Source organism: Nyctereutes procyonoides, unplaced genomic scaffold (genome assembly GCF_905146905.1).
Source record: "Nyctereutes procyonoides isolate TBG_1078 unplaced genomic scaffold, NYPRO_anot_genome, whole genome shotgun sequence".
Lineage (NCBI taxonomy): Eukaryota > Metazoa > Chordata > Mammalia > Carnivora > Canidae > Nyctereutes > Nyctereutes procyonoides.
In genome coordinates this window covers 1,972,235-1,995,670 of record NW_026575040.1, presented here as the reverse complement: position 1 = coordinate 1,995,670, position 23,436 = coordinate 1,972,235, and the positions used below count along the sequence as shown (strand labels likewise).

At 65.0% G+C, this 23,436-nt stretch overlaps 1 protein-coding gene across 1 annotated transcript in view; it reads right to left on the bottom strand.

The window, feature by feature from the left end:
* Window positions 1-219: 219 nt before the first annotated feature.
* The window catches only part of CSPG4 (chondroitin sulfate proteoglycan 4), a 32,464-nt gene continuing 9,247 nt past the window's right edge, over window positions 220-23,436 (bottom strand). The window contains exons 2-10 of the mRNA XM_055319789.1: window positions 15,154-15,317; window positions 10,037-13,576; window positions 8,502-8,984; window positions 7,976-8,152; window positions 6,240-6,438; window positions 6,028-6,162; window positions 5,736-5,902; window positions 2,277-2,460; window positions 220-2,132 (exon numbers count right to left, since the gene is read on the bottom strand). Coding sequence (XP_055175764.1) covers window positions 343-2,132; window positions 2,277-2,460; window positions 5,736-5,902; window positions 6,028-6,162; window positions 6,240-6,438; window positions 7,976-8,152; window positions 8,502-8,984; window positions 10,037-13,576; window positions 15,154-15,317 — 6,839 coding nt within the window. The 3' untranslated portion in view covers window positions 220-342. The remainder of the gene's footprint in view (window positions 2,133-2,276; window positions 2,461-5,735; window positions 5,903-6,027; window positions 6,163-6,239; window positions 6,439-7,975; window positions 8,153-8,501; window positions 8,985-10,036; window positions 13,577-15,153; window positions 15,318-23,436) is intronic.

Here is a 23,436-nt window from a genome sequence, read left to right as displayed (position 1 = left end):
CCGAAGATCACAGGCCCAGGATCCAGAGTCCTGACATATCTAGGAGGTCACCCTGGTTTTGACAGCTCAACCCGGCTCCCGGCAGGGGGACAGACTCCAGGCCCTGACCTCGGCCCCCTCGCAATTCTCCAGGCGTGGAGAAGGCTGGGGAGACCCCGGCTCTTGCCGCTGCCTGGTGCCGGGCCCCTGGGACTGCCTTGCGGCACCGCCCGCCCCGGACGTCCCCGGGTGTCTCCGGCTCTGGGGGATGCTCAGCAGCCCCCGGGGGCCCGGGAGCGATGGGGCCGGGGCCCGAGCGAGCCTGTCCCTGGCCTGATCTGCATCAGGGCCCGGGGCCAGGCCTCACACCCAGTACTGGCCGTTTTTGAGGGCGGGGTTGGGTGTCCGACAGTACTGCAGCAGCTCTGGGTCAGGCTGGCCGCCTGGCGGGGGCCCCTGGCCGGGCACGGCCGTGAGCGGGATGGCGTGGCCCGGCTCCACCTTACGGAAGGTCTCGGTGTCGCCGGCCAGGCCGTTGCGGGGCTTGGCGGTCAGCACCTGGACGTCGTGCTTGCCCGTCTTGTTCCGCTTGCGCAGGTAGAAGAGCAGCGGCAGGAGCAGGGCCAGGAGCAGGAGGACCAGGCACACGGGGATGATGATGCTGAACATGTTGGCCTCCAGGAGGCCCAGGAAGCCGCCGCTGGCCGCGGTGGGTCCAGGGCTGGGGCCGGGTGCGCCCGGCTGGCCCGTGGCAGCGGCGCCGCTGTCGGGTCCCCCGGCTTCCTCGGGGAGGCTGAGCAGGGCCACGCCGTAGGGTCGGGCTGCGTCGTAGGGCTCGGTGTGGAAGTCCAGGGAGGCCACGGCCGGGGGGACGCCGGGCGCCCACAGCTCCAGCGTGAGGCTGTCGCCCGTGGGGCCGGGGGCGCGGCCCAGCTGCAGCCCCAGCCTCCCGCCCTCCAGGTCCCGCTGCGTGAACTGCTCCACGGGCTCCGGCCCCGCGCGGGCCACGCGCACCAGGCGGCCCAGCCGGGGCCCGGCCAGCAGGCGGAAGCGCGGCTCTCCGCCCGTGCGGTTGGCCAGCTCGGCGGCGTCCAGGACGGCCGGGTCCAGGCGCAGGGTGGCGCCCTGCGGCCACGGCCCCCGGGGCCCGACCCGCAGCAGCGCCGCGACCGTGACGTCCACCGTGGCCGAGGCGTTGGCGCCCCGCGCGTGGGCCAGGACGGCGAAGCGGTCGCGCGGGGAGGACAGGTCGGTGAAGGCGAACTCCACGTCGCCGCGGTCCACCTGCCGCTGGCTGAAGGCGCCGGCCGGCCTGCCGGCCACCAGGAGCTGCCCGAAGCGCGGCGCCCGGGTCACGCGGTAGGCGGCCTCGGGCTCGGCGCGGTCCGACACGACGCGCAGCTGCCGCGGCCCGAGCGCGCAGCGCCCCAGCGCCTGCGGCACCTCCAGGGGCGCGCGCAGCTGCACCTCGATGGCGGCGGGCAGCACGTCCACGGCCAGCGCCACGGGCACGCGCGGGCTGGCGCCGGCCCACGCGCTCAGCTGCAGCACGCCCGCCACGCTGCTGCCGTTGGCCACGAAGGCCAGGCGGCCCGCGTCCACGTCGGCCTGCGAGAAGCGGCGCACCGGGCCCGCGCCCGCGCCCGCGAGGCTCAGGAAGCCGCCGGGGGCCGCGCGCCGCACCTCGTACTGCACGTCGGCGGGCGCGGCGCCCGGGAGCTGCACGCGGAGCTGCGCGCGGGACACGGGCGCGCGGGAGCCGCGGGGCAGGCGCAGCGGCTCGGCCGCCGCGGCCCCCACGCGCACGGCGAAGGCCTCGTCGGGGAGCGCGGGGAGCGCGGGGAGCGCGCCCGGCCCGGCGTCCGCGGGGCCCTGCAGCTGCGCGCGGAAGCCGAAGCCGTCGGGCTGCGCGCCCCCGCCGCCGTGCGCGTAGGCCAGGCGCCCCGCCGCCAGCTCCGACTGCAGGAAGTGCGGCCGGCCCGCGTGCAGCGCCCGCCCCGCCAGCAGCAGCCGGCCCCGCGCCGGGAACCGCGTCACCTGGAACAGCACGTCGTGCCGGGCGCGCAGCGCGGGGGGGACGCGGGCCAGCAGGTTGGAGGCGTCCAGGGCGGCGCTGGTGATGTCCGCCTGCTGGCCCTCGGCCACCCAGAGACCTGCGGGGGGACGCAGGCCGTCGGACCAGGCGCCCCGGAGGACAGGGGTCCTGTCCCCTCTCCAGCGCGCCCTGGGGACCGACCGTGCCCCGCGCCCGCGTCCCCGCCCTCACCCGCCGCTGTGTGGCCCATCCCGCTGCTCACCCTCGTTCCTCCAGAGGCGGCTGGGGCGCTGCGGGCAGGCGGCCTCGAAGGACACGGCCACCTCCAGGGTGGCGGCCACGTCGGGGGCGGGGGGCGAGGACAGCCGGAGCTCCAGGGCGTCGTGGACCTCCCAGAAGGGCTCAGCAGGCATCTTGTGCTCATACACAACATCCCCCGCGTATACCTGCGGGGACACGGGGACGCATTTTTTAAAATTAAGTAATTTATTTATCATAGACAGAGAGAGAGAGAGGCAGAGACACAGGAGGAGGGAGAAACAGGCTCCAGGCAGGGAGCCGGACGTGGGACTCGATCCCGGGACTCCAGGATCGCGCCCTGGGCCAAAGGCAGGCGCTAAGCCGCTGAGCCACCCAGGGATGGGGGCGCATTTTGAAAGAAGAGGCAGCTTCCGCACGTGGCGCACACAGGTCCCCGGTGTCCAGCCTCACTCTCCGCTCTGGCCTATACCTGGCTGTGGGTCCCTAACCCCAGGCCGCCCTCACCAGCTTGCTGGGTCGCCGCTGGCAGTGAGGAGGCTGGCTCTGCAGCCAGGTGCCTTGTCACCTCTGCGCCCTGCAACCTCAGGCAAACCACCTGGCCTCTCTGAGCCCCTAGGGAAAGCGATGCCCTATGGGCGAGGGTCTCCACAGCTGGTCCTTCCCGTTTTGCCCATTTCCCGCCCTGAAGACACCAGTTTTACCATTGCCCTTCTTTCTTCTACGGTGATGATTTCCCCGCAAAAGAGAACATTGCCATCATGACTCAGCCATGCTGTTCTCTCTTCCATCTTTTTTTCTTTTAAAGATTAATTTTTTTTTCAACTTTTTGAGAAAGAGAGAGCGTATGCACAAGAGCACAGGCACGTGCAGGGGAGAGAGGGAGAGGGAGAGAGCAACCACGGTGCCCAAGGTGGGCTCCATCCTAGGACCCTGGGATCAGGACCTGCACTGAAACCAAGACTCAGATGCTTGACTAACTGCACCACCCAGGCGCCCCCTCTCTTCCATCTTAAAGACTTGTGACTTCACTTTTTCCACCAATGTTGTCATGCCTCCCCCCATTTTGCTCTCCTTTACAGCAAAACTCCCAAAAGAATAGTCTGTGATCTCCCCCATGCTGTCCCTAGAGCGCTCTGTCCAGGATTTTGGTGAGTCCGTGGGCCTTGCGTTACTCTCCTGCTTGGCAGCGTCTGGCATCATTGTGCCTTCCTTCCTCTAACAGCCACTGGCTCCCAGCGCGTCCCACCCTCATGGTTCCTCCTGCCTCTGTTGGTGCCCCCCCTTCTCCCCAACGTCTACACCTTGGCCTTTAGAGTCCTCTCTACCTACAGACACATCCCCCGTGTTCCTCCTTCAGCCACATGCCCCCCAGGTCAGCTCTGCGGATAACCCCCGTCGACCTCCACCGCGGAGTGCTCTCTCCCAGGTTCCAGACTCACGTGTCTGCTTCCTGGCAGCTGCGTGGGGATATCCAAGGGAGGCCTCCAAGCCAGCCTGCACCTAGCAGGCTCCTGACCCGTGCGCCTCTCCTAGTCTTCCCAGTTCACGGGATGGCTGCCCTGTTCTTCCAGTGGCTCAGTCCCAAACCCCTGGAGTCATGCCTGACTCCTCCCTCTCTTACACACCATCACTTCTGGCCTAGATTATCGCCACAGCCTCCTGTGCCCCAGCTTGGGCCCCGCTCCCTCCCCCTGCGGTTTTTGTTTTTGTTTTTGTTTTTTTTTTAAATTTATTTGACAGAGAGAGAGTATGCGCAAGCACACGAGCAGGGGGAGGGGCAGAGGGAGAAGCAGGCAGCCAGATGTGGGGCTCCACCCCAGGACCCCGGGATCATGACCTGAGCTGAAGGCAGATGCTTAACTGACTGGGCCACACAGGTGCCCCCCGCCCCCCATGGTTGTTCTTAACACAGAAGCAAGCGTGAGCCTTTTAAGATGTGAGATTACTGTGAGTCTTCCTCTGAGAGTACAGGTGGCCCCTCATTTGACCGCAAAGATCCCACTCTGACCCCTTGCCCCTGCCACCTCACCTCCTAACCATCCTGCCACACTTGCTGTTCTCCGGGGCTCTTTGCACGCTACACACTTAGGGCTTTTCCTCACTCCCTTAAAGAAGTACGGCCCTGGGCAGCCCGGGGGGGGGGGGGATTCAGCAGTTGGCAGTTGAGCACCCGCCTTCAGCCCAGGTCGTGACCCCGGGGTCCCGGGATCCAGTCTTGCGTCAGGCTCTCTGCAGGAAGCCTGCTTCTCCCTCTGCCTGTGTCTCTGCCTCTCTGTGTCTCATGAATAAATAAATAAAATCTTAAAAAAAAAAAAGTATGCTCCCTTCCCCTGCTAATCCAAATGTGTCCTCTTGGCTTATCTTTTGTTTTCCCCATTTAGGAGAGGGGGATCTATTGCTTCGCAGAAAAACAGGGCTTGCACAATACTAAGCCGGAAACTGGGGTCGCAGCGTGTGGGAGGCTCTAGGACCGAGGCTCTAGGACCGCAGGGTAGTGAGGAACTGGAGGACAGTGCCCCATCTAAGGGGAGCCACCCACTCGTTAATGGGGGAATCACCAGCTAATAGGGGATCACCATCCTTCTAACGAGGGAGCAGAACCTGGGGGAAAGGGGAGGTTGCTCCTCAGCTGATTGCTGTAGGAGGGAACAGAGCCTTTTAAGAAACTGGAGATCAGGTTTTTGCATGCGTGTGTGTGTGGTGTGTGTGTGTGTGTGTGTGTGTGTGTGAAATCCTCCAAAGGTTATATGTTGACCATTAATTTTAAAAGACTAAATGTCTTGTGCAGGCCAAATACAACACATCTGTGGGCCAGATGTGACCCACAAGGACTGTCAGCTGTAACCTCTGGCCCAGGCTGAAGGGTGGCAGGAAGGAAGTGGAGACAGACCCCCAGGAGTGGGGTGGGAGGATGGATGCCCGGGGACGGGAGGTGTCTTGGGGTGAGCCAAGTCACAGGCAGGACGAGGAGGGGTCTCTGAGCTCCGGGAGCAAGCATGCCCTGGTGAGAGAAAGCCTGGACTAGTAGTTAGCAGCCGGAATCCTGGTTTTGCCTCTTACTGGCCACATGCTCTGGACTGTCGCCTGACCTCCGTAAGCCTCAGTTTCCTTATCTGCAAAACAGGACACCCGATCCCTGCCCCACCCAACTCAATACTGCAGGACAGTGGTGCTGTCGAGACACGAGACACTACCCAGTCCTGCCCTGTCCCCTGCCCCCAAGCCAGGACAAAGTCTCTGCCACGAAGCCATTTCCCAGCTTCCCTGGGTGGCACTGCCAGCCTGGCCCCCTGGTGGCCATTCCCTTTCATCCCATCATGTTGGGGTGCGCGGAAAGCTCCATGGGTGGGGGGAGGAACCCCGAAGGCCTGGTCCTGTCCCCTCCCCCTCCCGGGCATCTGATGACAGTGGCTCCCAGGACGCAGGGAGTCTAGTGGCGGCTGTAGAGGCGGGGCCCTACCTCGGCTTGCGTGAAGTTCACCAGGACCTCCCCGGTGCTGCCCTGCTGGGCGCGGAGCAGGCGGCCCAGCCGGGGGCCCTGCACCACCCTGTAGAGCAGGTGCTGCGGATCGGTGCCGGCACTGGAGCTGGCTCTCAGGCTCTGGCTGCTGAGCGGCTGGACCGACCCTGCGAGACACATCAGGGCCCCGCTGGCCTCGGACCGGGAGGCAGGGCGAGGCTGTGCGCCTGCGGGGGCAGCGTGACTGGCCGGGCCCCGGGGCCCACGAGGCAAGTGCGCCGGGCAGACCCACCTGGGCACACAGTCAGCATCCGGCTGCCCTCCAGGGAGAGGAGCAGCTGCTTCTGGGCCGTCACGCGGAAGAAGTGTCCGGAGGAAGTGTGCTCGCCGTCGGACAGGCTGAAGTGGAAGCCTCCATCCAGGGCTCCTGAGGACGGGCGTAGAGTGGGTCTCGCTGGCCCCCGCGGGTCCCCGTCCGCAGGCGCCCCAGCCGGCGGTACCCACCTCTGTGTGAGAACAGCACGAGCCCGTCGTCCAGCTGGGCCTGCGTGAAGCTGTGCACCTCAGTGCCTGGCACTGCCCGCAGCACCACCTGCCCATTGCTGGGTGGCTCGATGGTGTAGACCAGGTCCTCCGGGCCCGAGTCGCTATCTGCACCCCTCAGGGCCTCCGGAGGGAAGGGCACGGTGGCCCCCTCCCACATCTGGGGACACAGGCCCGTGAGGGTTCCGTCCCCGCCAAGCAGAGCACTCCCACTGGCTCAGCTCAGGCCTTGGGCGGTCACCGAGGCCCGCATCCTCCTGGGCTCCCCCTCCCAAGGGCCCCTCCAGCCCAGTGACCTTCCCCTGCCACCCCAGGCCCAGGCTCCCTTCTCTCTGCCCTGATCCTGCTTGTCCTGTGAGGCCAGCCCCCGGCTCTTCCCTCATCAGGCTTCCCCCCGCCCCCCGCAGAACCCCCAGCCCCGACCCGCGGCAGCGCCGACCGTCTGGCCCTGCCTCCTGAGCACGTGGGTCTGGGGACGGGCTGGGCACACTACGGGAATGGTGAGGCTCGCGTCCCCAAGACGGTGATAAACGCACTCCCTTTCCAGGTGAGGGAAGGACAGGAGGCTTGGGATGGGAAAGGCTGATGCTTGGCCCCTGTCCGTGGCCTGGAAGCAGCACGTGACAAAGGCTCGCGTGTTTTCAGCGCGGTCACGAGGCCCACCCAGGTCAGGGAGGGGTGCGGGCAGCCCCACCCCAGGCTCAGAGGGAAGAGGAGCCCCTGTTGGGCCTCCAACCTGCCAGCAGGGCAGGATCCCGTTTCTGGGATCCTGTTACATGGCCCCAGCTGGGTCAGGACCTTGGGCTGCCTTGGGGAGGGGCTCCCATCCCCAGGAAACCGAGCCCTCCGGGATCCCAGGGACCTTCTCTCAGTCCCAGGCTAACCCCCCGCCGAGTCCTGGAGGGGGGAGCACGGTGCGGTGCGCAGAGATGGGGCTTCAGCGCAGAGATGGGGCTTCAGCGCGGGGCTCCTGCGCAAACGCTGTGGACAGCATCACCTGGTGGCCAAGGGGCCACACAGCAGCACCGGCCTGTGGTTCCGGCCCCGAGCCGCACCCCCACTGCTCTGCGGGCTGCCCCACCCCTGGACCACTCCCCACAGCCACACCCTCTGCCATCAAAGGCGTCCGGTGCCCATCAGGCCCTGCCCGTCCACCATCTCGTGTGATCTTGGCCACGCCGTGCCCTTTCCGTTCCCCCGTAACTACTTCTGTGACTGTGGAGAAATGCTGTGACCTGCCTGGGCCTCAGCTTTGGCTTCTGCTGAGTGACGGCACCACCATTCTGGGGTGATGTGAAGGGCAGGGGCTCGGGAAGCCAAGCTGTGGCCGTCCCTTGCTGTGGGTGGAAGTGGGGAGCTTAACCACGCTCCACCTGGATCCGCCCTTTAGGGCCTGACAGAACTTTCTTCAGGAGGTCTGGTCCTGAGCCACAGAAAAAGCCTGCAGCTGAGGGTGAGTCCAGGGAAGGGCAGGGCCAAGGATGGCCATTCACGAGACTGCCTGCCGCACTTCTAAGTGTTCAACAACCAAGTCTCACACCTGTGCCCTACTTTCAGTGCCATAGCTCTTCCCCACCACCTAGAGGCATGTGGCACGGTCCCCACTTGGAGAAAGCGACTGGGGCTCATGGGCGGGGAGCTCTGTGCTGGGCCTCTCTTTGGGCGGGAGGTGGGAGGTGATCCCAAGCTGCTCTCACCGTTAGGCCTGTGTTTGCGGTGAGGATGGGCGGTTGGTCATTGATGGGCAGGACGGTGATGGTGAAAGCCACAGGGTGGCTCTGGCGGTCCAGCTCGGAGGCGTTAGCCACTAGGGTGAAGCTGTCTGTCAGCGTCTCACTCCCGTCGTGCACATAGCGGATCTGCTGCTGTTCTACCTGTGGGCAGGCCCGAGGCTGAAGGCCAGGCCCTGGCAGGCCTGAGGGCGGCACGGGCTCGACCCTGGCACCCCTCGTGCTCTGCCTCTGAGTGTGGGAGGGATGGGCTCCCTCCGCGCTTCCATTCCCGCAGGTGGAGACGGGGAAAACCCCTCCTCCCAGGGTGAAGGGCCGCAGGAGGTACGGGAATGGGGCTGTCCTCCGACTGCCCGGAGGGGAAGGAACAGCAGCAGGCACCCAGAGCAGAGGCTTCCCTGACCGCGACCTCCCTGCTTCCTCTGGGTGGATGCCCCCAGCCGTAGAGCCCCCCAGCTGCCCCCCAGCCCCCAGCGAGTCCTGAGAGCAGTACCTCTTTCCAGGAGAAAGCGCTGAGGGTCCCCGCTTGAGGGGCCTCCTCTCTCCGCAGGGCCCCATGCAGGGGCGGCTCAAGGACCAACAGCTCGAGGCCGGGCAGCGCAGGGAAGTAGGGCCCGGCGACGCGGAGCAGCGGGGGGGCCAGCGCGCGGCTGCCACCCTCGGGGACACTGAAGTTCTGTGCCTCCAGTGGGATGGTGGTGGGCAGCACCTCCAGCTCCACGCGGACACCCTCAAGGGGCGCACCCAGGCCTGAGCCCACGTCTAGGGAGAAGGCGTCACTCCAGGCCTCGGGGCGGGAGTGGAGGTACAGGACCCTGCCGGCGTCCACCGCCTCCTGGGAGAAGCTCTGCACGGGGTCCCAGCTGGGCGGCCCGGCCACGGAGGCGCCGCGGGACAGCATCACCAGGTAGCCGGCCCGTGGCGGGGTCTTCACCGAGAACACAATTTGGGTGGGCGGCACTGCCTCCTGCGCTGCCTGCGTGACACAGGGTCATGGAGGGAGGCCGCCGGCCCCCAAGCGGCCAGAGCAGGCTCAGCACCGTGCCCCCCAGCCACCCCCCCCCCGGAGGGCCCCAGACACCCCTGCTCACTCAGACACCCAGACATGCAGCCGGCCGGGCCACCCCCACCCCCCGCCCCGGCTGCTCACTCATGCACACTCCCCAAGGGGTGTACGCGGTCACACCCCCAGGCTCGGTGACACAGATGCACAATTCCTCTACGCACTGATGTGTATACACACACGTAGGCCTCACGGGTGCCACAGCCTGTACCCGCCCGCTCGCCCATGCCCGCAGGCCGCCCGGCCTCCACGGGGGCCACTGCTCACCACCAGAGGGCGCTCCGTCCTTTCGGGAGGCAGACTCCGCACACAGGGCCTGGGGCCTGCGAGGGCCGCCATGCCCCCACCTGATGGCCCCGCCGCAGGAGGCCACACACCACCCCCAGCTCACATTCCTGATCCTGTGCCTCTGCCTGGAGGGCTGTCCTTTCATCCCCTGCTACTGAAACCCCAGACTCTGCAAGGCCGGACTCCAGTGCCGCCTCTGTCAAGGCCAAGCCTTTCTGATGCCAGACAGGGCCAGCCACCATCTGCCCCAAATCCAGGCAACTGGACCCACCAGGGGCTCAGAAATCGGCCGTGTGCCACCGAGTCAGTAGGCCTGGTTGCTCTCTGATTCCTGGATGGTCAGCGGCTCTCTCCAGGTCCTGAGGCCCAGTCCTCAAGGTGCCCAGGAGAATCCCCCAGGGAACGAATTTATTAGAAAACAAATTCTCCGAATCCGTAGCACGCACATGTGTGCACCTGACAGGTGGAGGCCCCCATAACTCTGAGGCAAACTCCCCAGAGACCGTCAGGCACGCCACAGGCACGTGTACAGGCACATCCCCAAAGCACGGACACGCACCCAACCCAGGAGTCCCCACTGGTACCCCCCAAACGTCCACGCACACAGGGCATGAAGGCTGGATGGAAGGGGCCCCCTTCTCTGGCCTATGACTTCCACTCGCCCCTCGGCCTTTTACCTCCAGCTGATCCTTTCTGATCTCAGCTGCCTCCCCCTGGAAGACGTAGATCTTCTTGTTCTGGACCAGATGCAGTGGGGCCAATGGCCCCTCCAAGGCAATGGTCACCTGCAGGGTGGCATCCGTGAGCACAGGCCCTGCCTCCACGGAGAAGGCCAGGGTGTCCTGCGGGCTCAGGCTGCCGTTGTGGCTGTAGAGGACGGCCCCGTCCAGCAGGTCCTGTTGGGAGAAGGCTGTGGCCGGCTGGCCGGCCCGGAGCAGCTGCCCCCAGTGTGGGCCGACTGTGACACGGTAGCGGACCTCATCCCCACTGCGGATGTCTAGGTTGGTGTCCAGGCGGAGCACGGCTGTGTCGATGGTGCCCTGGCCCCCCTGAGGGACCACGAGGCTGGAGCCATTGGCCACACGGAGATAGGGCTCGGATGCCTGCACTTCAAGCAGCGCGGTGGCCTGGTGCTGCCCGTCGGACACCTGCAGCTGGATCCAGCCGCGGTCGGCCCCGGAGTGCACGAACAGGACGCGCCTCTTCCGGAGGTCCTCCTGGGAGAAGCGGTAGATGGGCCGCGTGGGCTCGTCCGCGGCCACGATGCTGCCGAAGAGAAGGTCCTTGCGGGTCAGCACCAGCTGCGCGTCGGCGAAGCCGGAGTCGGCGTCACTGAAGGCCACGTCATCTGTCGTCAGTAGCCGCCGCCCGCCCCGGGCCACGTGGAAGACGCGGCTGATGGTCTGCACGGGAGCGTGGTCGTTCACGGGCTGGATGGCCACGCGGAAGACGCCCCGGACCTCCTCCCAGGCCAGGCCGCCGCTGCCCTCACTCTGGCGGGTTGCCACGAAGGGGATGTCGTCTTCCGTGGTCTCGGAGTTGTCATGCTGGTAGACCAGCCGGCCTTGCAGCAGGTCCTCATTGGTGAAGGATGTCACCGCGGTGGCCTCGTCCTGCGCCCCCCTCCAGACCAGCCGCCCGTGGCGGGGCCGCTCCATGACCTCATAGAGGTAGCTGGCGCTGTTGAGGCTCTTGACGAACAGGTGTTCTGCGGAGAGGACGCCCTCGCCTCCCTCGGGCACAGAGAGGAGGACGTTGGTGAGGACGGGGGCGTCGGGGTCACCCCCGATGTGGACAGGGAAGGTGTAGAGCGGGGAGAAATGTGGCGGAGCGGTGACGCGGAAACGGAAGGCGTCCTCCACGGTCTCCGAGGTGCGTGCCGTGGCCCCATAGGTCACCCGGCCGGCCTGCAGGTCATCCTGGGTAAAGCCCTGCCCCTCGGACAGCCGGGCGCCCTGCAGCCTGAGGTTACCCTTCCTGGGGGCCTGAACCAGCTCGTAGTGGAAGGTGGTGGGGCTGGGGCCCGCCCCCTCCTCCAGAGCGGCCTCCAGGTGCGCGCCGGTGAGCGCCTCCTGCTGGGTGGTGTGGGTGCGCAGGGGCTCAAGCCGCAACAGCCGCACGGTGGCTCTCTGGATCGTCACCAGGAAGGACAGATTGCTCAGGGTCTCCTGGCCCACCTGAACCTCCAGGGCCACGCGCTCCACAGCGTCCTCCGTGCGGTGCTGCGGGTCGGTGCTCAGGTACCTCACGCGGCCCTGCTCCACGTCCCGCTGCTGGAAGGCCTGCACCGGGCGCCACTCCGCGCCCTCAGCACCCCCTGCACCCTGCTTCTGCAGCTCCCCGAACCGCAGGGCCGCAGCGACTCGGAACAGCACACTCACATCCTGCCCCACCGCGTTGGTCTCCACCGACAGATTGGCGGGCAGCACGGGGGCGGCGGAGCCCTGGGCCAGGCGCAGCCCCGTGTTGTGGCGGACCCGGATGCTGGGCCGGACCGCCACCACCTGCAGCGTGGCCGGAGCGCTGGCCTGCAGCCCGTCGCTGACGCGGAACGTCAGGTCCTGGGCGGGCCCGCTCCGGTGCACGTAGACCAGGCCGCCCGCCTCCAGCTCCCGGCAGGAGAACTCGGTGGCTGGCTCCCCGGGCTGCTCCTGGCGCTCCACCGGGAGGCCCGGGGCGGTGCCAAGGAGCTGGAAGGTGAGGCCCTCGCAGGCAGAGTCTGGGTCGTAGGCCTGGAAGACCTCGGGCCCCAGGGGCTTCTGTGTGTGTTCCAGGATCACCATGAGGCTGCCGTGGGGGAAGATGATTTGGGGTGGGTCATTGACCGGGTTTATCTGGATGGGCAGGATGTAAGTCTGGCCCCTCCGGAGGCAGGAGGGCACAGGGCCCCTGGCGGTCACGGACACCTCCAGCATCAGCTGGTCGGAGGTCTCCTCTGAGCCATCGTGGACGAAGCGGGCCTTGCGGTTCACCACGTCCAGGAGGGTGAACATTTTCCGTGCCTGGGCTCCCGGGACGTCCAGCTCAAGCTCCCCGTGGCGGGCCCCACGGCTCACGCTGAACAGCACCTGGGATTTACGCAGCTCGGCCTCGCTCAGGTCCAGCGTGGGCTGGAGGTGCCGCCACTCAAGCCAGGCTGTGCCCCCCTCGGCCACCACCAGCGGGCTGACGGTCAGCAGTTGGGTGAAGTTGGCAAAGACGGGAGGCAGCCCTGGTTCGGGCACACAGGGCTCGGGCAGCTCCACGGCAGACCAGGCCTCCGGTGCCAGGGTGGAGAGAGCTTCATAGGTGCCGTAGGTGTCCTCCTCGTACTCGTCTTCCTCCAGGCTGCAGCCGGCCACCATGCTGCGAGTCAGCGAGGCTTCCCGGAGCCCCTGCCTCTGGCCGTTGATGCTGAGGTCCTCCATGCAGCCCAGGAGGGAGACGTTGACGGCCCCTGAGGCCAGGCCCAGGCGGTGTTCCTGAAGGTGGCGGGAAGCCTCTGTGTCCAGCCCCCCCAGGAGGAGACTGCCGCGGGGTTCCAGGTAGCTGAGGATCCCACGGTTGGAAGTCCGTGTGGGGTACTGGTCCACGGAGATTTCCAGCTGGTGAGCATCCACGTGGACACTGACCTCATGGGGTAGCCCGTCGGCCACGGGCACACTGTTGTGGAGCAACACGGTGCCCTGGCCCTTCTCCACCACAGCCCGCAGGTGGCCCTCAAATATGTCCACGTAGATGAAATCCCCGTGCCGGCCCCCGGCCTGGAAAGCCAGGGGTGCCTGTCGGCTCCGAGTGGTGAGTATGAACGCCAGGGTGCCCTCCTCCCGAGTGTTCCAGGCAGGGAAGGCAGCCAGCGAGTGGGGCCCAGAGAAGCCCAGAGCCACGCTGTCATCAGCAGAAAACTCTTCAGCGCAGCCCTCGTGCACGTCAGGGGTCAGTGGTCGGAGGAGGTTGCGGCCGTTGACGGTGGCGGTGTGCAGGCAGCCCCTGAGGGGCCGGCTGGCTCCCATCAGGTAGGACAGGTTCAGGCTCCCAGTGCCCCCCAGGAAGATCCCATAGGGGACCTCCAGGGGAGCTCCCAGGACGGGGGCTGAGGCGTTCAGAAGCCCATCGACGGACAACGAGGCCTCGCTGTCTGACACAGTCAGCTCCACGGAGTGGATGGCGGAGTCGCTCAGCGGAGTCTCAGCTGGGGTCTGCAGCCTCAGCTCCTCCTGGCCCAGGGTGAGTCTGACCTGGGGAGAGATGGAGGGATGGGAGTGGGGACAGCACTTCGGACGATCTGCTTCTCCTGTAAGAACATAGTTGGTCGGCCACATTGGAGTCCCCAGAGCAGACGTCCTGGGACAAAGGTTTCTCATGCCACTCCTGTCTGCCTCCTGCCACCTCTCTCTCTCTCTGTGTGTCTTTTTAAAGATTTATTTATTTATTCATGAGACACACAGAGAGAGAGAGGCAGAGACACAGGCAGAGGGAGAAGCGGGCTCCACGCAGGGAGCCCGACGTGGGACTGATCCCGGGACCCCAGGGTCACACCCTGAGCCAAAGGCAGGCGCTCAACTGCTGAGCCACTCCAGGACCCCTCCTTCCTGCCACCTCTTTACTTATCCCCCAAACATGGGTCCAGATGGGCTCTGGGGTCCCTGATGTGAATCAGAGAAGTGACAGAGCAAGATGCTCTCCTAGGGATTCAGTCTGTATGTTTTACCCTCGCCAGCTTTCCGACGGGGCAGGGCCACCAGACAACCACCTTGGCCTCCAGAAAATTCACTCCGGGCATAGAGGGCATCTGGGGTCACCGGGGCAGCCAGGCTCGTGGCGGGGAGTCCGATTCCAGATGCTCTGTTTTGAGGGTTAAGTAGAGAAAAGCTCCCTGACCTGGGGTGAGGCATCCGCAGGGAGAGGAGAACTGTTCTGTCTCTAGGACTTTGGCACCAGAACTGGGCCTGGGGTGGCCTTGCCACTACTGGACGGCAGGATGGGTGGAAGCAGAGTACAGGAACTGAAAGAGCAGAGCCCTGATCACGGCGGCCTTGGGAGCCCAGCTCCCCGGGCTGTGGCATCGCCCTACCTGTCCCCGTCACACCTGTCAGACAGAAGGGCTCTGGCCCCAGGCTGCACCCTGGCCCTGCTCAACAGTGCTGCCTATTGGCAGAGAGAAGCCATGGCAGCGGCAGGTGGACCGTCGCCCTCAGGCCCGGTCCTCTCCCCCCAACCCCCCAAGTGTGGAAGCAGCTGGCTTTCCCGAATTTGGGCGGAGACCTCAGTTTCTCAAATTCATCATGGTTAAGGGGGAGCCTCAGGAGAGCCAGGAGACTCCTTGCAGATAAAGCTAGCGGGACTGGCAGGACGAAATGGGAAAATGGAGAGGCTTTGGCGATACTGGTCGTTACCATCACGGACAGATGGGGTGACCGGTGCTCAGCAGGGGGCTCACAGGGGCTGCGGGGCCCCAGGATAGGGCACCCAGCCCAGGGGAGTGCCAGGGGGTAGGTACCTCCTGGGGGAAGGGATGTCTATGCTGGGCTTCAAGGCGAGGCGGGGCATGCGGGGAGCGAGAGCCTGGCTGGAGAGACGGCCAGCTGGCCCACTGCAGGCCCGCAGTGAGGGGGGGCAGCCAGGGCTGGTGGTGGGCAGTGTGGGTGGAGGGCTGCAGGGCACAGCCGCTGCACCAGGGAGTCACACCTTGGGAGACTCTGTTCTTCACCTCGTGGCAGAGACCTAGAGACCCCGGGGCAAAAGGGGCTCACACAAGGTCACCGGCTGGGGGCTGTTCCAAGCTAGAGGGGTCCAGCAGGGAGAGGCCACTGACCTGCAGGTATCCGGAGTGAAGCTGCAGGAGGAGGTGGTCAGCTTGGCCTGCTGCCAGGAGGAGCAGGGCTTCAGGCTGGGACGTGGAGAATTGTAGCCGGAGGTCTATGTTGCTCAGAGCTGTGGTCACCGGCACCTGCAGGTGGTTCTCCCCAAAGAAGGAGGCTGTGTGAGAGACAGAGCTGGGTCAGTCCCTTGCCTGGAGGAGGAGAGGTGCTGCGGAGGATGCGGGTTTTGTGTTGGCACAGCTTCACGGTCCTGGGTGGCACTGCCCCCTCACCTGTCCAGTCCTGGTGCCGGAAGGCGCAGTCTCACCTTGTGTGCATCCCAGGCCTTAGCTCCAAAGGAAGCCAGACCTATTCCAAGCAACCAGGTTTCCTCCTCAGGAGTTCCTGGGGCCTGGGCCCTCTGACAGCTCTGGCTCTCCTCCCCGGGGCCCCAGAGGATTCTCCATCCTCAGCCGAGTTCCTCTTGGGCCTAATGGAAAAACCATTCCTGACCGGGTCACCTGGCCTGGTGGTCTTTGCCCCAGGAATGGGATTCCAGGAGGATCATCCCTACCCCAAACAGATCCCTGAGTGCCCCATGCTTTGGTTCTTGGACAACGCTTTCCATGCCATGCCCTCCCTCTGTGGGTAGGCTGGGGCCACGGCCGGGCCTGGCAGTGGTGCTGAAACAGGCAGCCCACCCATCCCCACTTCTCTTCCAGGTGTCTTTGGGGTAAGGGTGCAGTTGCCAGCCCAAGTCCACCAAAGAGCGAAGGCTCTGAGGCCAGATGGAGACCACGTACTGGACCCCAAATGGGCCCAAGCTTCCTGCATCACGCTGTATTGCTTCCTGCCGCAGGGCTGCCGATTGTCCCTGGGGGGCAGTCAGATCCGGCCCTGTTGTTCCCACGATGGCTGGGGAGCCATAGCCGACTACAGCTGGCTTTTCCCAGCCTGGGTCTGTAGCTAGAGACAAGGCCTGGGAGGGTGGGAGGTTTGCTGAGAGGGCCAGAGGGCCTCCATCCGTGGCTGGTGGTGGCTGTGCAGGGCCCCTTTGGTCCCACCCCAGGACACTACCTCTTTTTAAGAGGCCACATCCTCCAGAAAGTTTCCCCAAATTAGCCTCTCTTGACCTCAGACCAGCTGCCACAACTTCTGGTTTGTTCCTTTTGCAGAGATTAGGGTCAATTATAATTTTGACTCGGTCCCCTAGAGGTCCGGGGCTCGTAAAGGCAGGAGACTGGATTGGGTTAAAAAGGTGATTCGTCTCTGTGGGGCTTCCCCTGAGCACTGTGTGCAGGCTGATGGCCTTGCTGGGGATGACCTGGCACCAGCCACATTTGCACTGGTCCCTGGCCTGAGGAGGTGGCACTGGCTGCCACCGGAAGAGTCCAGGAGATGGCCAAGAAAGATCATGCTCTTCCTTTTGGGCTGAGCTGAAGTCCCTCCAGTTAGCCCTCTGGCCAGCAGTGGCTGGCGATGCCAGAACCTGGTCTGACAGGGTAAAGGAATCGAATGAGAGCTACAAAACCGTCTGGGTGGGTATGGCCCAGCAGGCCCAGCAGACCCAGCAGGCATAGCAGACCCAGCAGGCTTGGCAGACCCAGCATAACCAGCAGGCCCGGCAGACCCAGCAGGCCCGGCAGGCCCAGCAGAACCACCAAGCCCAGCAGACCCAGCAGGCCCGGCAGACCCAGCAGAACCAGCAGGTCCAGCAGGCCCGGCAGACCCAGCAGAACCACCAGGCCCAGCAGGGCCAGCAGAACCACCAGGCCTAGCAGACCCAGCAGAACCACCAGGCCCAGCAGAACCACCAGGCCCAGCAGACCCAGCAGACCTCGGTGCCAGTGAGGGGCAGACCAGAGAATGGATATGGGGTGGGCACCTCATCTGCAAAAGCATTGATTCCTTTTTTTCCCCTCAAGATTTAATTAATTTAGAGAGAGAGAAAAAGGAGAGAAAGAGACCACAAGTGGGAGGGGGCAGAGGGAGAGGGAGAAACAAACTCTCCACTGAGCAGGTAAGTGGACACAGGGTCGACCCCAGGACCCCAGGATCACGACCAAGTGGAAGGCATATATCTAACTGACGGAGCCACCGAGGTGCCCCAAGGGCATTGATTCGAGGCACTGAGGGCAGCCCCAGGACAGAAGGGGAGGACGCGTGGCCTCCTCAGGATGGAGGCATCACCAGGGCAGGCCGGAGCTCACAGCGGCTGGCAAGAGCTGAGTGTTAACTTTGCAGGAGTTTGGCCCTCCGGGCGATGTGGCCGGGTGGGTGGCAGTATTTATACCCTGGAAGAGGCAAGTGCTACAAATCGGGGTTCTTTCTCCCAGAAAGCCTGTTGCTCAACCTTTACCTGTTAGGGTGCATGGGGAGGGGCTCCTCTCCATCCCCTGGAGGGAGTGAGCCCACACACCCACTCACACTCTCCTCTGTTGAAGCTGGATGCAGGGACATCGTCATAGTCAGGGCCTTAGGGCCCGTACCAGGCCGGAAGTGAATGCCCTGGCTGGCTCTAACCCCTGAACCACCTGCCCCTAGCTCCCTCGCAGAAGAGGAGAGGGCCGGCCTGTTTAGCCTTGTCCTCCAGGCGGAGTGGGAGGGTGGCAGGAAGTAGAGGTACTTTCCAGAGAGCTGGGGTCTGAATGAGCCTATTGAGGGGCTGGGCCCTGCCGTTTCCTGTGGGCCTGGGCAGGGACGCGCTCACACAAACCGCCTTGTGCGGCTGGAAGTGCACAGGCCAGGCGGCCCCCTTGTCCTAACAGAGGCCTCTGAGGCCTCGCTGGCCAGGGTTCTGGAAAGTCTGACAGCGCCGTTCCCCCCACGTCCCGGTCTCCTGCTGCTGCCCCTCGCCGTCTCTGATGGGCCGCAGCTGCAAGGACCCAGAACCCCAGTCCTGGGAGACAGCTGGAGATGAGCTGTGAGTGGGGAGGCAGGGCAGGATGAAGCCGTGAGCTAGGAGTCAGTTCCAGAGGGCTTCCTTGGGGAGGTGATGCTGGGAGAGAGGAGCAGGCGGGGGGTTTCAAAGGGCAGCAAGGCCAAGTGACAGACTGAAGCAGAGATGTGCGGGCTCTGGAACAGCTGGAGCCAGAGGAGGGGAGAGAAGGAAGCAGCCGCCAAGCGAGCCGCAGGGGCCTGCCTGGGGTCCCAGGGCGACCGAGGGAGGAGAGAGGCATCCTCACTGCTTGGAGACTTGCCCTGACCCTCCCGGCTGAAGACACAGGATTCACCGAAACACCAGTTTGGGCCTGCAGCAGCTGTGTGGGCCGCCCTCTGGGCCAGGAGAGGGCCCGGTCTGGCCTCCGTGTCACCTTTTGTAAAATGGGTGCTGCTTCCCGTCCCTCCTCCCTCCCAGCCCCGGAGGTCCTGTGCTGGTCTGGGTTCGTGGCGTGCGCTGTCCGGGTGCTGCCCGGCGTTCAGCCCGGGGGCCGCTGCCGCAAGGGCCCTGGCGTCAGTGGGAGGGGCAGCGGGATGCTGCGCGCCTGGGTTTCTCCGCCGAGGAGACGGTCGTGGGTGGGTGTCCGGGACTACGTAGAGTCTACTTGCGGGTGTGTTGGGGCATGTGGGTGGCTGCTTGGGGGTGTTTGGGGTTTGCATAAGGCTGTGTGTTTGTGCATGTGTGCGCGTGTGGGCTGGGAGCTGCCCGGACAGAGCAGCGATTGTGCCCGCGCCTGCCCTGGGCCTCGGGGCCGCCGCCGTGGCTCGGCTGGGCCCAACTCCGTGAAAGGGGCCATGTGTTCCTGGACGGTTCCCACCCAGCCTCCCGACGCCCGGCCATCCCCGAGGTTTGCTGAAGGTGGAGCAACCCACGGCTTCCCGGCCTTCCTGACCATGCACAGGGCGTGTCTGTCTGGGTCCGGCAGAGTGGCTCCGTCCTTCTTCCTGAGATGAGGGTTGGGGGGCACAGAGGAGCCTGTGTCCGTCCCTGCCAAGCCTCTTCTCAGGTGGGGAGACAAGCTTGGGCCACCGTCCCCAGCAGGCCACCCGCTGGCAGGGCGCAGGTGGGGCGGGTGTCTCTTGCCTCCCCGGGGTGTGTGACTCCTGCCCTCAAGATGCCCTGCTCTTACCTGTCAGCAGCTGGGGAGCATCTCTGCGCACAGCCCCCCCCCCCCAGGGTCTCTCAGTGGCCGGGCCGGTCTCAGCCACGGGGCCTCTTCTAGTGTCGGGGGGCGGAGGCGGTGGGGGTGCTGCAGACCCCGATCCTCCCACGCCGCCAGACTGTCTCTCCCTGTCTCTCTGCCGTATCTCCTTTGTCTCCTGGTCTTTCTTTGCCTTTGGCTCCTCTCCCCTGCCTTCCCCTGGCTAGAACCGGGAGCACCCCTACCCCAGGACGGTCTAGAGAGCTACCCCCAGGCCCCCCACTCCTTGGGTGCTGGGTCTCACGACACCAAAGTTCTCTGCAGGGTTAGCATTCAGGGGGGTTTCCAGACAGATAAACTGAGGCTTCAGGGCAGCTGCGATTTGACAGGGAAGAGAAAGCCTGTGGGTCTTGGCCCAGCCACCTGTCTGAGCCCCCCGCCCCCAGGAAGTCAGTCCCCTGGTGCCCTGCTCCCGCCCATTCCCGGTGGCCCCACCGTCGTCAGCGTGCGTCATGAGCAGCAGCATTCCTGGGTGTCTGCCGCTGCCTGACTTTATAAGGGAGGAAGTTTGGAAGCCCGAGCTCCTGGGCAGGATGGCCCGGCCGGGGCGGGGCCGGGGCGGGGGCTGGGGGGAGTGCCCAGGGTCTGGGGCAAAGGGGGCGGAGGGAGACCTGGCAGGTACTCTGGGAGGTGAACCCAGTGGTACTGAGATGGAGCAGGAGGGGAGAGATGGATGGGGAGAGAAGGGGATCCAGTCATTCCTTCCTTCTTCCTTCATTTGCAAATACAGTAACGCAGCCATGGAAAAGAAGCCCCCACCTGGGGGAGACAGAAAGCCTGAGAAAGATGTTAAAACTGAGAATGAGAAATGAAGACCCCCCTGCCTCCATAAAAACTGAAATCAAGGGTCCAGACAGCGGCCCAAAGAAGGAGAAACCAAGAGAGCCCCAGAAAACGGGATGTTGGCTGCCAGCCTGCTGCCGTGGGCGGGAGTGAGGAGGGTGAGGAGGGGACGCCGGCAGCCGGCTGGGGAGGGCAAGGGGTCCTGATCTCGGGGGGAAGCTGGACTTCACCACAGCTCCTTGGGGTTTGGCACCAGATGTGCACTTCCTGTTCCAGCCCCACATCCTAGGCAGGCAGGGGGCAGGCTGGAGAGGCCTTCTCCTGAGAAGTCTGGGGGGGCCGTGGGGGAGCACTCTAGGGCAGCCAAGGTAGGGAGGAAGGGCTCTGTCTCCCCCCCGTGGGTGTGCATGTGGGTGGCCGCGGGTGAAGGCAGGACGGACCGGGTGCCTGTCCAAGCCGCTGGGCCATCCAGAACCCAGGCCAGATGCCCCCCCCCCCGCCCCCAGTGCCTCCAAGGGCTGCGCTTTTTCTCCACCAGCTTCTGCCCCCAAGCCAGGGAAGGTCTGAGCAGGCTGGGGGGGGGGGGGAACTTCCTGAGAACCAGAGCTAGGATCCCAAGGCTCATGGACCCCAAGGCTGATGGGGCTAAGCGCCCTGCAGCACCCACGCCCACTCCCTTCTCTGAGCTGGGGAAGCAGTGCCTTGAGGTGGCCCGAGAACACAGTCCCCCAGGGCACTGAAGAGCGTGGGGCACAGCCACCTGTCACAGTTGCTGGGGTGAGCGCAGGCCGGGCGAGGATGTGGGGTGGTGGGTCCCGTCTGGCTCTAGATTCGGGACGGACCCTCCCTGACGCCGAGCCTACTCGGGTGTCAGCACCCCCCAGCCCGGCCCAAGGCTCAGCCCTTTCCACTGAGCTGTCACCTCCCCCCTGCCCCCAGCCCCGTATCTCTGAAGGGAACAATGGGGGGAGGGCTACAGGGACAGACTTCAGGTCAGATCCCAGAGACCACATCCCCCTCTCACGGTGGTGACAAGGGTGTCCTGAGAACCGGGCCTAGACGCTTACTGCCTGCCAGGGCTAGCTGCCTGGGGGACCACCGCACCCCCGTACCCCTGCAGCGCCCCTGCCTGGCTCTCCTGCCTTCCCGATCTGGGCTCATGGGCCACATCCCATGGAGACCCCAGCTGGGGCCAAGGTGGGCCCGTCTCTCTTTACTCCAGGAGCCCTCGAGCCAGCAGCCTCGCTCCCAGGGCACTCGGGAGTTCAGCCGCCTTGCCGGCCCCTTCTGTCTGATTCCCATTCTGGCTTTTGCAAGACCAAGGAGGCCCGGGGCTACAGGACTCCTCAGCTAGTGGTCGAGTCCTGCCTCTGGGCGCTGGCCTCGCTGCTGCTCCTCTGCTCAAGAGCTTCCTGGCCACCCAAGCCGAGGGGCACATGTTGGGGAACATTTCCAATGTGGGGATCTCCTCCGAAAGTCGATTACCCCTTGGACCGGCGGGGAGGTGATGCTAAACTTGGTACAAGACACTGACTGGTGCCCCGGGCTCCCAGCCATGAGGCCAAGCCCGGGCCGCGTGCGGCACAGAGGAAGCTGGAAGGAAAAAGAGCGGTTTGCTGGAGGAGCAGCTCATCCACCCAGGCTGGAGGGCTGGGCCAGGGAGGAAACAGGGCCTCAATGGAGTCTTTGTGGAAGCCTGCCGCTCCCCTGGCCCAAGGCACAGAGGGGTGGGGTGCTGTGGTGTGGAGCAATCCCGAGAGGCTTTTCCACCTTATAATTTTCCTCCCGGTGCAGGGATCCGAGTGGATTGCCAGGCCCTCCCCCACATCCCCTTCCCCCCGGGTTTTCTGGCCTTGGGTGGGGTGGGGGGATGGGGGACCCTGATGGGAATGGCCCCGGCCAAGGTAGGGTGATTGGGAGGGAAGAAACAGAGCAAGGGACCTTCCTCACCTGCGCTGGGCCCCCTCAGCAGCCCCTTCCCCCTTCCCCCCTGCCCTGGGAGGGAGCCCATCTTACAGTGGAGGGAATGAGGCCCAGGGAGGCCGGTACCTGCGCTAAGTCCTCCAGAGGAGCCGTGCAGAGCTGGCCTGGAGCCCCTGGGCCGGGCTCTGCGCTGGGCCTCATGTCAGGGAGGGACACGTGCACAGGAGCAGTGTGGGGCTGCTGTTGCGTGTGCATCGGAAGTGGGGCATCTGCTGCAGGCCCCGGCAGCAGGAGGGTGTGAGAGCTGGCCCCAAGCCTGGGAGACACACTTTTTCCCTTCCTGTCCTCCGGGGCTCCCTGGGGGGCAGTGGGGGGCGGGAAGGGAGAGGAAGGGAGAGAAGAGCATCTGCTTTCCTGGGCTGCTTTGGCAGCTGGCCTCTCCTGGGGCGGCTGGATCGGTCTGATTCGGGGGCTTGGCCGGATCAGGGAGGGACCTTCTTCAGGGCTGGCTGAGTGTGGCACGGTCCCCAAGCCAGTGATAAATGCTGGGTGTGCCCATTGGGGTCTCGGAGATCAGGGAAGAGGATGGAGGGGCAGAGGCCTGGGGTGAGAAGCCGGCCCCGGGGCGCTCTGGGGCCACCCCCTCTCTCGGGCTGGACCAGAGCCAGGAAGCAAGTGGAAGCCTGTTGCTCATCTCTGAGCTCCCCTTCAGCTCTGGGATGAGAAACCGCTAAGGGCAGGGCCCTTGGGGAGGTGTCCTGGGGCTTCCCCCAGCCTGGCAGCCTGGACTTGGAGACAGTGAGTGTGTGAGCTGGGGTGGGGGTTGCGGAAGCAATGACTGTTGGTCTGGACACAGGCCGGGGCCAAGAGTCTGTGTGCTTGGAGAAGCCACGGCTGCCCCGCAGATCCCCCATCTGAAATACAGGGAAGAGTGGCGGGGTAATCTCAGGATGGCAGGCCCATGTCCAAGACATGGGGGAAGGAGGGGCTTGGGACAGGCCCTCCCCGTGCCCCCCTCCAGCCCCATGCTGCCATGCTCTCTTGGGCCTCTGCTTTCTCACCCATGCGGAGGGCATCTGGCTGGGGGGACCAACAAACCTGGCCTGCCCAGCCCAGCCTAGCAGGAAGTGGCTGGTGGAGAGCTGTGCTCACTTCAGCGGGGCCACCTCTGACCTAAGAGGCCAGACTGGAAGCTTCCAAGGACGGGACGGAGGGCCCGCATCCCTGCAGGGCACCTGCCACCCAGGGGGCCCACACGTGTGTGTGCTGAGGAAGGAAACGTCGGCTTGAAGGGGGTACAGGGATCACGTGGCCTATATGGGGGTTTTCTACCGGCTGACAATAGGCAGGCTGAGCAAGAAGCTTCCAGCGTGGGTGGGATGCCTGCCTGGGAGGGTGGACTGGGAAACCCCAGAGTCTTTGCTAGTGGCCTCTGTGCTAACCGGTCCC